The 13,458-nt window shown below is 37.9% G+C and overlaps 1 protein-coding gene across 1 annotated transcript in view; it reads left to right on the forward strand.

The window, feature by feature from the left end:
* The window catches only part of INO80 (INO80 complex ATPase subunit), a 63,993-nt gene extending 50,887 nt beyond the window's left edge, over nt 1–13,106 (forward strand). The window contains exons 31-36 of the mRNA XM_032229424.1: nt 7,165–7,267; nt 7,891–7,979; nt 9,156–9,311; nt 10,185–10,344; nt 11,118–11,333; nt 11,960–13,106. Of these exons, the coding sequence (XP_032085315.1) occupies nt 7,165–7,267; nt 7,891–7,979; nt 9,156–9,311; nt 10,185–10,344; nt 11,118–11,333; nt 11,960–12,165 (930 nt within the window). The 3' untranslated portion in view covers nt 12,166–13,106. The remainder of the gene's footprint in view (nt 1–7,164; nt 7,268–7,890; nt 7,980–9,155; nt 9,312–10,184; nt 10,345–11,117; nt 11,334–11,959) is intronic.
* The last annotated feature ends 352 nt before the right edge of the window (nt 13,107–13,458 follow it).

Below are 13,458 nucleotides of genomic sequence, written 5' to 3' on the forward strand. Positions count from 1 at the left end.
TAGCTGGGAGGCAGAATTGTTGCTATTGAGATGGAAACCATTTGTTTCTGATGAGAGGAACTTATGTGTGATGGAAAATCACAGTATGAAGAAAAGTATATTCATTTATTTAAAAGTTCAGACTTACACAAATTGTTGTGTAGAAACCTATTTGACAAAATCTTGTGGCTTTTACTTAGTTATCTTTAGAGTTAGTAGCTCTACCAGTAGAGGGTTTTCTCTATAAAGTAGCAGATAACTGCAAATTATAAGATCTTAGGCTAAGGACCATGTGGCCATTTTCTTCTTTCCACAGCTGTTCTTCCCATAATGGGCAATTCCCCCCAGGGATATCTACTCCTTCTGCTTGCTCAGTTGTAGATTTTATTAGGTTTCCTAGGCTCTTCATGGCAGCTTCGCTTTTACAGAGTGTCTTGCTCAGCTGGTGATAAAGGGAATCATCCTAATTTGTTACCAGCTCATGTTGCATCTTCTATATATAACTCTTTCATGTTGTTGGTGAAGAAGCCTCTCATTTATGCTGTTAAAGCTAACATTGCTTATAGATTCCAAGATGCAAGTGTGAGGCAGTATTATTGTCTAGCAGGTCTCTTCATTGGAGATTGCAGCAAGCAATCTGTGGGTGGCATGGTGTTACCAAGAGGCCTTTCTATAGAGATTGTGAAATAATTGTGCAGAGTGGAAATGCCAGCAGAAGCCATGTGGCACAAGCAGAATAACTCTCTCTGTTACCATAAGTGAGTGAGTCACTGAAGATGGCCAGTACTATGAGATTTGTAACAACACTGATCCAACAAGATCTGCTTTGACTAAACAAGAAGGAGAAGCAATATGGGTACTTTGCATAATGAACATGGCAATTGCCATGACAAATTCATGCAGCTGTCTTGGCGAGAGTTTTAGACACTACCTTCTTCCTAGATGTGAGAAAGTGACTGACCCAGTTACCCAGCTGATTTAGTCCCTAAGGCAGATTAGTACTTACACTCTCCCAGTTTCTTTTTTTTTTTAATATAATTTTTATTAAACATTATTACCTTTAAAAACAAATAAAAATACAACAACATAAGAAAAGACAAAACATACATAACAATATAAAGTAAATATACAGCCTTTTGTATCAGCATTCATTAGTTATACATTTTTTAAAGCGTAAAACATACAGATACAAATACAATTTTAAACATACAACCCCCCCTCCCCCCCCCCGCGGTGACAGTCATTCACAGCCCAACTTTTTTCTTTCCTTCCTCATTGTTAGGTCTCTAAGCCACATCTTCTCATTGCAAAGTTCAGGGATCTATTACAATACCCATGTTCACTTTTAACTTTCCCCATTTTAAGTCCCTGCTGTTCTCCTTGTCGCCCACATATACCATAAGCTCCAGCTAAGATAATGTTCCGTTTCTCCTTTGTCCCTCAGCCAACCTGTCATTCTATCCATTTCTGCACATTCATAGATCTTTTTAATTATAGCATCTTCCGACAGTATGGTAGTGGATTTCCAAAATTGTGCATAAGTTATTCTTGCGGCCACAATTATATGTAGGCTCAAATGCCATATTGAACTGCTTATGTTTTCTGGTTTAATGCTTAGTAGAAGGTTCTCGGGTCTCCATTCCATGTTTGCCCCAGTAACCTCTTTTAGCCATTTTTTAATCCTTTTCCAATATTTCGTGGCCTCAGTACAGGACCACCAAATATGGTAGAATGTGCCATCCTTTCTTCCACATTTCCAACACAATGGAGATAACCCAGGGAACATCTTGGCTAACCTCGTTGGGGGGAAGTGCCCCCTATAAACCATCTTGTATATGTTTTCTTTGAATGCTGTAGATATTGTAAGTTTAATGGTCTTACTCCATAGATCCCACCATTTGCCCATTTCAATTTCATAGCCAAGGTTTCTCTCCCATGCTATTAGAAGGCTTTTGTCCATCTCTTCATTAGCATCTTGGCAGGTCAAAAATTGGTAAATCTTCGATAACATTTTCTTATCTCCACCAAACAAAATCTTATCTAGCCCCTGAGGGTTTGGGTAGATCCCAAAACGTGCCTTATCGCTTTTAAACCTGTTTCTAACCTGTAAATATTCCCACCATTCCAAATTCCTGCCCTGCTGCTCTAATTCCATCTTTGTTTTCATGTTGCCATCTTCTGTCATGATGTCTTTATATGTTATGTTTCTTGTCCAATTAAATACACTGGGATGTGTTAAGGCCTCTAATGGTGCCAACCAACACGGAACCCTAAGATAGTATTTTTTCCTCATCTTTTCCCAGACCCCCATCAAAGTCTTCCGAATATAATGTCCCATGAAATACCTATGGGGGGTGTCTCTTTCTTGCCAGAGGGAGGCATGCCATCCCTGAGGGAGGTCATGTCCCTCTATAGCCAATAGGCGCCTTCTACTCAACATCACCCAATCTTTCACCCATGTCATGATTGCTGTGTTATAGTATGCTTCCCAGTTGGGTACTCCGAAGCCTCCCAGTTCTCTATGTTTTTGCAATATTTGGGCTTTGATTCGTGCTTTCTTGCCTTGCCATATAAATTGAGTCACTATTGTCTCCAAAGATTTAAAAATTTTTTTGTCCAATTTAGTTGGTGCCGTTTGAAACAGAAACAAAAATTTTGGTAATACATATGTCTTGACTGTCACAATCCTGCCCATCAGAGATAGTTAGTTGTTTGCCACTCCAATTAGTCATATCTTTAGATACCTGCTGTAGCAATTTCATATAGTTATCTACCTTGATAGAGGAACATCTCTCCGTGAGCCAAATTCCCAAGTATTGTACTTTGTGGGCCATGTTGATCCCTAACAGGCTGGAAACGGCCAAAAGGAGGTGTTCGTCTAACCACTCTGTGTCACTTCAAACGGAAAGCCGAAGATATAGTCATGCGCCCATTCAATCTTAGCCGAAAATCATATAATAGCGACTGGCTGCACCACCTGACAACCCTAGCCCAGGACCGAAAACAGTGGCGTCAAATTTCCATGGAAGTCGCCTATACCCACGATGGGTGAAGAGGCGTCAAGTACAAGTACAGGCTTTGTACTTCCCTTTTCTGGTTCAGAGTCATATTCTTAATTAACAGTTTTGTCTTCTCTTTGTTTATACGTAGCCCCGCTATCCTACGGTACTCCTCTATTTTATGTAAAAGTTGTATCCCAGAAGCCATAGGATCCTCCAGGATAAAAACAAGGTCATCGGCGAAAGCCTGGACCTTAAATTCCTGAGCTTTAGCTCGTAACCCTTTAATTTGTGTGTCACTTCTCACTATTCTAAGAAGGGGTTCTAATGTGAGGATGAACAGTAGGGGGGATAATGGGCATCCTTGTCTTGTGCCTTTACCAATCTCAATATCACCCGCCTTTTCTCCGTTTACCAATAATGTCGCGGTTTGTCGTACATAAATTGCCCGAATTGCATTTGAGAAGCTTTCTCCAAACTTCATATTTTCTAGTTGTGACAACATAAAGTTCCAATTTACCCAATCAAAAGCCTTTTGTGCGTCAAGAAACATAAAGGCCACTTGTTTATCTTCATAATATTCTAAGGCATCCAAAATAATTCTAACATTATCTTTCAAATGCCTTGACGGCAGGAAGCCGTTCTGATCAGGTTGTATAAATTTGTTAAGGAAGAATTTAAGTCTATCTGCCAATATAGCTGCAAAGATTTTATAATACACATTCAAAAGTGAAATGGGCCTATAGTTTTTAATTTGGGTGCGGTCAGCTCCAGCTTTAGGCAAAAGGGTTATGTAAGCCTCGGCCCATGATTTCGGTGCGATAGAATCCGTCAAGACAGCATTAAATATTACTATCATCTCTTGTCCTAAAATTTCCAAAAAAGATTTATAGATTTCAACTGGCAAACCATCCATGCCAGGAGTTTTGTTGTTTTCCATTTTTTTGACTGCCTTTTCTAATTCATCTATTGTTATCTTTTGGTTCAGTACCCCTTTTGCTTCATTTGAGATCTTGGGTAGATTTGCATTGTCTAAAAATTCCTTAATTTGGTCCTCAGAAACTTCTTCCCTACTATATAATTGCTGAAAAAAACCTTGGATAATTTCCTGTTTCTCCCCCTTGGTTTCTACTAATTCCCCTTTACTATTCTGCAGTTGAGCTATACGTCTGCTCTCTCTTTCTTTTCGAAGTCTATACAAGAGCCAACGACCCGGTTTGTTAGCATGCTCAAAAAAGTTTTGCTTAATCCCCCTAAGTTTCCGAGCGACATCCTCCGGCTTAATTCTAGCCATTTCTTCTTTTTTCCTATCATCTAGTGGGTTCTGTTGCAAGGCTTTTTCTACCACCTCCAGTTTAGCTACCCATTTTGCCCTCTCTTCTAATTTTTTCCTGTGTGTGCCTGGTGTATGTTTAATAGCTAGGCCTCTCATATAAGCCTTGGCCGTATCCCAAAGTATTTGTGGGGTTACTCCTTTCCTATTTTCTTGGGAAAAAAACCTCATTTCCCTTTTAAACATTTGCTGAAATTCTTGTTCTTTCACTATCTCTTTATTCATCATCCACCTTCTCTTCCTCCCCTGCCTTACTCCTTTCCACACCAATAAGAGTGGATTATGATCGGCCCAGGTATTAACCTCAGTTGCTGCTTCCTTAATCAAGTTCCCAATTTCTGGTGTCAACCAGGCCATGTCGATCCTAGAACAGGATTGATGTCTATGTGAAAAGAAAGTAAATTGTTGTTTCTGTGGGTGGAGTTCACGCCATACATCCTTTAATTCATATTCCTCCCTCATGTCTTCAAAGGTTTTGGGGAGAACTCTCCTCCTTTCTCTTAATTTCCCCCCCTTTTGGATGTTTCCTGGGTTATAATCCATTGTCCTATCTGCCACCGCGTTATAATCACCCACCACACATATATGATCATAGCCTAACGCTGCAATTTTTAAATGCAACTTTCTAAAGAAAGTGCTTTGGCTGTCATTCAGTGCGTATATGGCCACCAGCAAAATTTTATATTGACCAAATTTCAATTCGACCATTAAGATTCTACCCTCCCCATCCGTATACACCAATTTAGAATCAATATGGTATTTAACATACAACACAATGCCCCTTTTCTTTTCATCTGCTAAACTTATATACATTATACCCAGCCGGGGGTAATACAACACATTTTGCTGGTGGTTCGCTATATGTACTTCTTGCAAGCATGTCAAATCACAATTCTTTTTCCGTAGAGCATTCAGTATTTTATTTCTCTTTCTTAGTGAATTCAAACCATTTATATTTAAGGAAATTAAGCGGAGTTCATCCGCCATGTTTATTTGTTTAAGGCTTTAGCTTTTGTTGTTTGCCTCGTTTGCGGTCTCTCATCTCTGCTTTGTTTCTCATTTCCCCCTTTCTCATCTCCCGGGACACTATTCTTTCGCTCCTCTCCTCGGCTCTTGTTGTCCAATTCTCCATCGTTATTCTGAGTTCCCTTCTTCAACTGGCTTTCCATAAAGTCTTGTGCATCTTGCAATGATTCAATCCGAAACCTCTGGCCTTGCCAGAGAAAAGATAACCCTTCTGGGAAAAGCCACCTATACATCACCTGAAGTTTCCTCAATAGTATTGTTAGGTCCTGATATTTCTGCCTCCTTTCCCTCACTCTTCTTGGTATCTGTTTTAGTACTATGACCATTTCCCCCGCATACATGGTATTCTGGTCACGTGCCTTCTGGTAAATTTCTTCTCTCAGGGATCGTTTAGTAAACCTCACGTGCACTTCATGTGGCAGTTTCTGTCTCCTAGTATAGGAAGTATAGACTCTATATACGTCATCGATGTCGCTCTGTATCAACAACTTATCTTTCTGGGCGATCCCTGCTATCATCTCCATAATTTCCTTCAGTTTCTCCCCTCTTTCCTCTGGAATATTTTGAAATCTGAGAAAGAAGGCTGACTTTTCTAATTCCAACATAGCAATCTCATCTTCCAACCTTCTATTCCACTCTCCCAGTTTCTGACTCTTAACTACACCATACTAGTTCTCTTGCACAAGATATTTAAGTCTTAAACAATATATATTAAACATGTGCAAAAACAGCTCTGTCATTTTGCATATATGTAATATTTGCATTTATATGTAAAGTAACAAAAAGGCAAGTCCAGAACCAAAGAAACACAAACAAGGTGTGTTCTCCAATAATGACCAATTGTTTCTCTTTTACTTATATTTATTAACATATCTGTTAGAAAAGTTGATTTGACATGCATATATTACGTTTTAAGATTGAATTCCAATTTTGACACTGATCAATTTGAGACATGTTTGATTTTAGCAAGGTGGTTGCATTGTACCCTTCAGACTATTCCAGATTTACCTCAGTGATGTTTTTCAGTTGTATTGAATTATATAGCCTTTCAACTATAGCCTATAAGCTATCGAATTATAGCCTATAGTTTCCTTCAGCCAGAACAACCAATGGATGTGCTGATGGGAAATGGTGATAGCTAAAATCCAATGTGTATAACGAATAGGTTGTTCAGAACATCAAAGTCCCATTGTTTTTGCATTGTACACTCGTTTTCCTTTAAAGTGGGATTTTTCATAAGACTAGAATGAAATTGCAGACTCAAATTATTCTAGTAATAAAAAGGAGATATTACCAATTACCAGAATATTTTGTTTCTTCCTGTTTATAGGGTTTGTCATAGTGGTCTCACAATTGTTACTGACTTCTCAATGCTCTGCCTCCTTTTATTTTTATTTGAACCTGAATTTAGTCATAGATGTTTATATGCGTATTCGAATATGTGCTAGACTGGTTTGGATCATATAATCAAGCTGCAGTTGATTTTAGTACAGAAAAAGTTTTTTAAAGTTTCGACATATTGATAATCATAATAGTAATAATATTTATTTCAAATGTGTTTGTTTGTATCTTTATTATTTTTATAAATAACTCAAGGTGATGAACATATCCAACCCCCCTCCTTCTTCCTATTTTACTCACAGCAACAACAACAACCTTGTGAGGTGGGTTGTGTTAAAAGAAAATGATTGGCCCAAAGGAGAATCTGTGTTCATAAGTACCAGTCTAGTCTACAATACATTTTGAAAGGTGCTTTGTTATGTTGTAGTCTCTAAAAATGCTGTCTCCAATATTAATACCCTGGAGTTTTGCTTTTTTTTTTTTTAGATTCAAAGGATGGTGATTTCAGGTGGCAATTTCAAACCAGACACCTTGAAACCAAAGGAAGTTGTTAGTCTGCTTCTGGATGATGAGGAACTTGAAAAAAAATGTATGCTAAATCCTCTTTCCTACTAACACATTTGTGTGACAATATTGCTATTTTTACTTGCTATTTTGAACAAGTACTGGAATTTGAGATGAATTAATTTCACTTTAATTTGCTGCAGAATTAAATCTTATTTTGACATGTAATCACAATTTGCATTCAAGCACTACTATGGAATATTTCTATGTTTGAAACAGAATGTGAGATCCCCCCCCAATCTGTCTAAATGTCATACATTTCAAATATAGACGGACATTTGCTGCTGCTTCTATTTATCTAGCTAAAACATAATGTAATACAACCGGAATGATTATTAAATGAAAATTGGCATTTTTTCCCCTTTAAAACATTTTAAAATAGAAAAAATAGCAGTTTATCAATTACACTGTAATTCCATTCTTATAATTTGCATGATAATGTTTATACAAGAGGCATTGTGCATCTCATAATGGCTAATTAAAACATTTTTCTTGGAGGAAGGGACGAGCTATATTTGAAAGGGATGTAGTTAAAGGACTAGGATAAATAATTGCAGAACTAAGATACATCTGCTTTGTAAAATGATACTTTACAATTATATTTGCATCTGTACTGTTCGTGAGCTTTTCCTATATTTCTTAACACAGTGCGTCAACGTCAGGAGGAGAAACGGCAACAGGAAGAAACAAATCGTGTCAAAGAGCGTAAACGTAAAAGGGAAAAGTATGCTGAAAAGGTATTTTGAATATTCCTCCTCCATTGCTTTAATTGATATTATAGCATTGAATATTACTTTTGTCTTCAGAAGTTTATATTGTCTGTTCCATTCAGGTTCATTTTTTGCTTGTGCTTAATAGCCAGTAACTCAGCTGGAATATATTTTGAGGTAAAATCACCAAGGGTTGGAAATCATCAATAGTTTTTAAAACATTGTCTGTCATGTATTGCACATGCACTCAAGATTTGTAAATTCCTTCATAGAAAAGGATGAGAGTCTGGTCATTATAATTTGATTAACGCTGCAATCTAAAGATGGCAAGAGAGAGTTTGAGGGAAGAATTTTCAGTAAGATCAATTTTGCTGTTTGAATGGAATTTTTCTTAAAGCTTGCCAACTTTAGAGTTAACTTAAGATTTTTACATTGGCAAATAAATATCTTGTTATAAAAGTGCAACTATTTTTATGCAAATAATTTTATTAAAATATTGTTAGATATGTGATTTGATTGTAATAGTAAATTATATCATAATATAATCAAATATAAGATGGGACTGGCAAAATCCTTGCTTCACAGTTCTAATTGGGATCAGAATTTCCATCATTAAGTGATGCAATCATTATGCAAAAAATAATGTGGCTGCACCACTTAGCAATGGTAATTTTGATAGTTACGGTTGTAGTTGTTAGGCCAAGACCTCATGCTTCTCCTGCTCTTCATTGCTCACTTTGGTTCGACTCACCTGATCATGGGGCTGCTGTGACAGCCATAACCTTGAAGACCAGGCATAAATTCCATTTGTTCAGCACTATTGTTATGTTGGACAGTCACTGAACAAAAGGTCGCTAAGTGAGAACTATCTGTACATATCAAAGGCAAATAATCATGATGCATATTTTTTCATACTTAGAGGTTATATTCCTGCTAGGGATAAAGTTTGAGATCTGGTTTTTTCATGGACTATTGGTAAGTTTTCTACTAGTACCTCATCCCAGCATGGGATGTGGGACATGGTGGATTATTTGATCTGATCTACCAGGACTCCTAAATTAATATGGAAGTCACAGACCAGGCAATATTGTTTTTATCCTTCTGCTTTGTATTGTGTTGGTGAACTGGCATATTGTTAGTGTAATTTCTAAGGCTTTGGTATATTTTCAAGCCTCATAATTTCTTTTTATAATTTAATTGCAGAAAAAGAAGGAAGATGAGTTAGATGGGAGAAAAAGGAAAGAAGGCATCAATCTTGTGGTTCCGTTTGTTCCATCTGCAGATAATTCAAATCTTTCAGCTGATGGTGATGAGTCTTTTGTTAGTGTGGAGTCTGCCATGCCCAGCCCTTTCAGTGAGGTAAGGATCTCTTTAGGAAACATTTGGCCATTTCATAAATAAATTTATTATAATTTATAAATAAATAAATGTATAAATGTATTAGAAAATACACATGTTTAACATCTAAGTATAAAAAATATTTATGCGATCAGTTTAGGAACAAACAGAAAATAAGAAACAAAAGCAAAGGTAAACAAGAGTAATAGAATAGGTGATGAGAAGCAAGCCCACTAGCTTGTCTTCTGATGAATGCATATTGTGTGGTTGACATAAATCACTGCGGTGAGCCCCATCATCCCATGAGAATCATTGCAAAAGCACTATCATATCTGTGGTGGTGCAGTGGTTAGAATGCATTATTCCAGACTAACTTGCCCACAGCCTAGAGTTCGATCTTGATGGGCTCAAGGCTGATTCAGCCTTCCATCCTTCCAAGGTTGACAAAATGAGGACCCAGATTGTTGGAGGCAATATGCTGACTTTGTAAACCACTAGAGGGGACTTTAAAGCAATATAAAGTGGAATATAAGTCTAAGCACTATTGCTATGGCCTCTTGGTATTCCAGAAGTGAATTTGTTTATTTTTCCCATTTATAAAGCTACCCATGTCAAATATAGTGATTTCAGAAACAGAGCATACAGAATTAACTTATAAAAATAGCTAATCTGTATTCTTTGAAAGTAGGAGATAGTTCATTGAGAAGAAAACACAACTAGTGGCTAAGGAAATCTAAACAAGGCTAAAACATTGGTGCTCAGAGGGATGTGTTTGGCACAGAGGCATTGTCAGTTGTAGCAAGAAACATTTGAGTCATGTGTTGTCAAAAAGCATGTTTCATTTACTGGTGGAATTTAAACTAACATACAGGATTTTGTTTGTGTATGATTTAGATTTCCTTCAACAGTGAGTTGCACATGGGTTCCATCCCCCCTGATGAGAGCAGCAATGATATGCTTGTGATTGTAGATGATCCAGCATCTTCTGCACCTCAGTCAAGAGCTACCAACTCCCCAGCTTCCGTCACTGGCTCTGTTTCTGACAACATGAATGGTTAGTTTTATCTGTAACCTTGGGCTAGGAATACATGCTGGGAATTCTATAGATTGCATAATTACTATGAGATTTGCAAAACATTAGACAAGAGGCAATCCAGAAAAGAATGTCCTATTCAGATATATTAAGTCAGTAAAATTGTATGTCCTGACCAATTCTCTATATGTTTGAGATGTATACTTTTAAGTTAAATTCAGAAATCGATATAAGTATCTACGGTGACTTACAAGTGGGAGCTGTGAGTGGATTAATTCCTCAACTTGGCAAAGACATTATTGATGCCTTCTACTAGATCACTCTTTTTCTTCAATCTCTGTGCCCTAGAAACTAATGAGAAGAATAATAGTGTCCTAGCAGAGGATATATGAGTGAAGATATTGTTTTTGAGATACCATTTTATCAACTTATTATAGGCTATTCCTTGAAGAACATCTATTGTTTTAGATGGGGGGAGTGTTAAAAAAACTTCTTCCTGTCCTATTCTCATGCTGTGTATGATTTTATACACCTCAATCATATGCACAGCCAACTTTTCATCTAAGCTGAAGTGCCCAACCATGGTAGCCTTTTCTCACCACAGGAAGAAGTGTCACAAAACATTTCCTTAACTAAGAATGTTGTATATCTGCTAACAAGCTGGTTTGGAGAATGACATATCTTTCATAAATTATACATTGTTTATCCATAAAAGAAGATCTAATTATGCTTGTTAGAGACTGTTCTAATACAGTGCTATAAGTTTACACATTTTCTTTCTTTCTTTTGTTAAGGCATTTCAGTACAAGATTTGCCTCTCACAGGAAGAGGTCATTCGGGTAGAAGTCGAGGTCGGCCCAAAGGTACAAACAGTGGATCCAAAAGCACAACAAAAAGCCGGAGCCGAAAATCAACTGCAGGAAGTGCAGCTGCCATGGCGGGGGCTAAAGCCGGAGCAGCTGCTGCCTCAGCTGCAGCCTATGCAGCCTATGGGTACAACGTGTCTAAAGGTAGGCTCTGCACTTGGACAGTTATCAGAGGAGACCCAATTCATGTCTTCCTGAAGGAATCCCTAATATCCATATAAAATTCATATTTGATTCCAGAAAAAAGTGCAATCCATATCATTGTTTTTATTACCGTATTTTTTTAATTGGAAAGCACCCCCATTGTGGAATCACCTTGCACTAATAACATTTTCTGTCACCAAAGTAGATGATGGTTGAACAGACGACATTTGTAGTTGTTTTTTTTTAATTGCATTAAAATGAATGGGCTCCGATGCCCCATATTTAACTATTCTTAAATCTGCTTGGGTTTATTAAAACGTTAAAACGTTAGAAGTTGTCTTTCTTTTCATTGAAAGTCATAGTCAATTATCATACCTGCAGGTTTAGTACTGTGTTCACTTAAAGCAGGGGTGTCAAACGTGCGGCTCGTGGGCCAGATGTGTCATGCACTGGCCCACCCCTGTTTTAGCAAAGGGGTAAAAAGTTGCGATATGTTATGTGACAATGTGTCGTCATGAGTTTGACACCCCTGACTTAAACAAATATGTTTCAGATCTAATCTGTTGAGGAAGTATTTACTATTACTACTACTACTTTGTGGTGCTCTTTTTTTCCCCCCTGGCTAGGTATGCCTTCAGGTAGCCCTCTCCAGACTCCACTTATACGACCTGCTGGACTTTCAGATTTTGGATTATCAAGCGCCTCTTCCTCCTTGAGCAAAGGAAACAGTGTTTGTGGATCTTCTAAGAACTTAAGCTTAGCCAGTTCCTTGGCACCAGAAACTCCTATTCGAAAACAATATAAAGGAGCCCATATTTCAGGTGGACGGTAGTAATTTTGAATCCCTGGAACCTATATGTGTTCATATTGGCTTTCAAAGTAGCCCACGCCTACCAGCAAAAGGGTATATAGATGATGCCTTGTTTTCATCCCATGTGGGTGTGAAGATTACTGCACTACTTGTCAAGAGGTGTTTTATGTGCACTTTCATGCATAGTCCAGAATTACTACCCGTTGCAGAATTGTGAGGAAGAGGGTCTGAGACACAGGGATGCTTGGGCTTAACTTTTCCATTGAGGATTTTTTTTTTTGGTAGCATCCTACAAATCATGCAGGGAAAGAATCCAACTTCCATGTGGGACTGGCTGCAAGATCTCCCCCTTCATTCCTACTCATACCAGCACCCTCTGCCCTCATCTTTCAGGTTTCATGGAATTCAGCTTGGTTTTAAAATAAAGAGATCAGCATATAAACTTTGGAGGTGCTCTGTAGATTCAGAGGAACCTTCTGCTCTGCGTCTTTTGGAAGAAGCCGTGGAGAAATAATTGGATGGTTCTAATGTGATGAATAGTGAGATACCGTAAAGAATAGAATTCAGGTAAAAGGAGAGTTTTGCACTGTGTCCTAAAAAGGATCTTTTGTCAATATCATGCATCTGGATTACTAGACTACTGTTTTATTAGTCAGCCCAACAGTAAAACAGGTTAGAGCTCTTTGTTAATGGCATTTCCAGCTCTGTAATCATAGAGTGGGGAACTTTAAGGCCATAATATGCAAGAGTCAGATTCATCAACATCTTTTAACCTCCCTCACTCCCCAAATGTGTTTATATGAGTTTAACGGTTTTTAAATGGAATGACAATTTGTGAATGACTCTAAACAAGAATAAATTTGAGATAGAAAGAGAGAGAAAATATCACGATTTCTCCTCTCATTGTGCCATAGAAGAGCTTTTGGATGATGATTTTAGGTACCACTGTTCACTGTATTACACAAGATAAGCAATGCTGTTTTCTTTCTATTCTGGTCCTAGTTAAAGTAAAACGTCATTCATTCCGATTCATTATGTGTGCATGCGCACACAGCTGGTCTTATTTGTCAGCAGTGTCCACATCCTTCAGTAGGGTTGGATTGTTCCACTGTGGTGATCTGGCACTATATGAACGCTCTGTAAAACTAGTGAACTTGTGAGAGATTAATGGTGCCATTTGTGCAACTCTGCTATGGTACGCCATTCTGAATGCACAAGAGCCCTCTGCTTTAGCATGATATGTATACGGTCCTCATTGCACTGAGATGAAGGGGGGGGCGAGGCAGTTCTCTTGCCTTCATATTGACAGTAAGT

Source organism: Thamnophis elegans, chromosome 1 (genome assembly GCF_009769535.1).
Source record: "Thamnophis elegans isolate rThaEle1 chromosome 1, rThaEle1.pri, whole genome shotgun sequence".
Taxonomy (NCBI): Eukaryota; Metazoa; Chordata; class Lepidosauria; order Squamata; family Colubridae; genus Thamnophis; species Thamnophis elegans.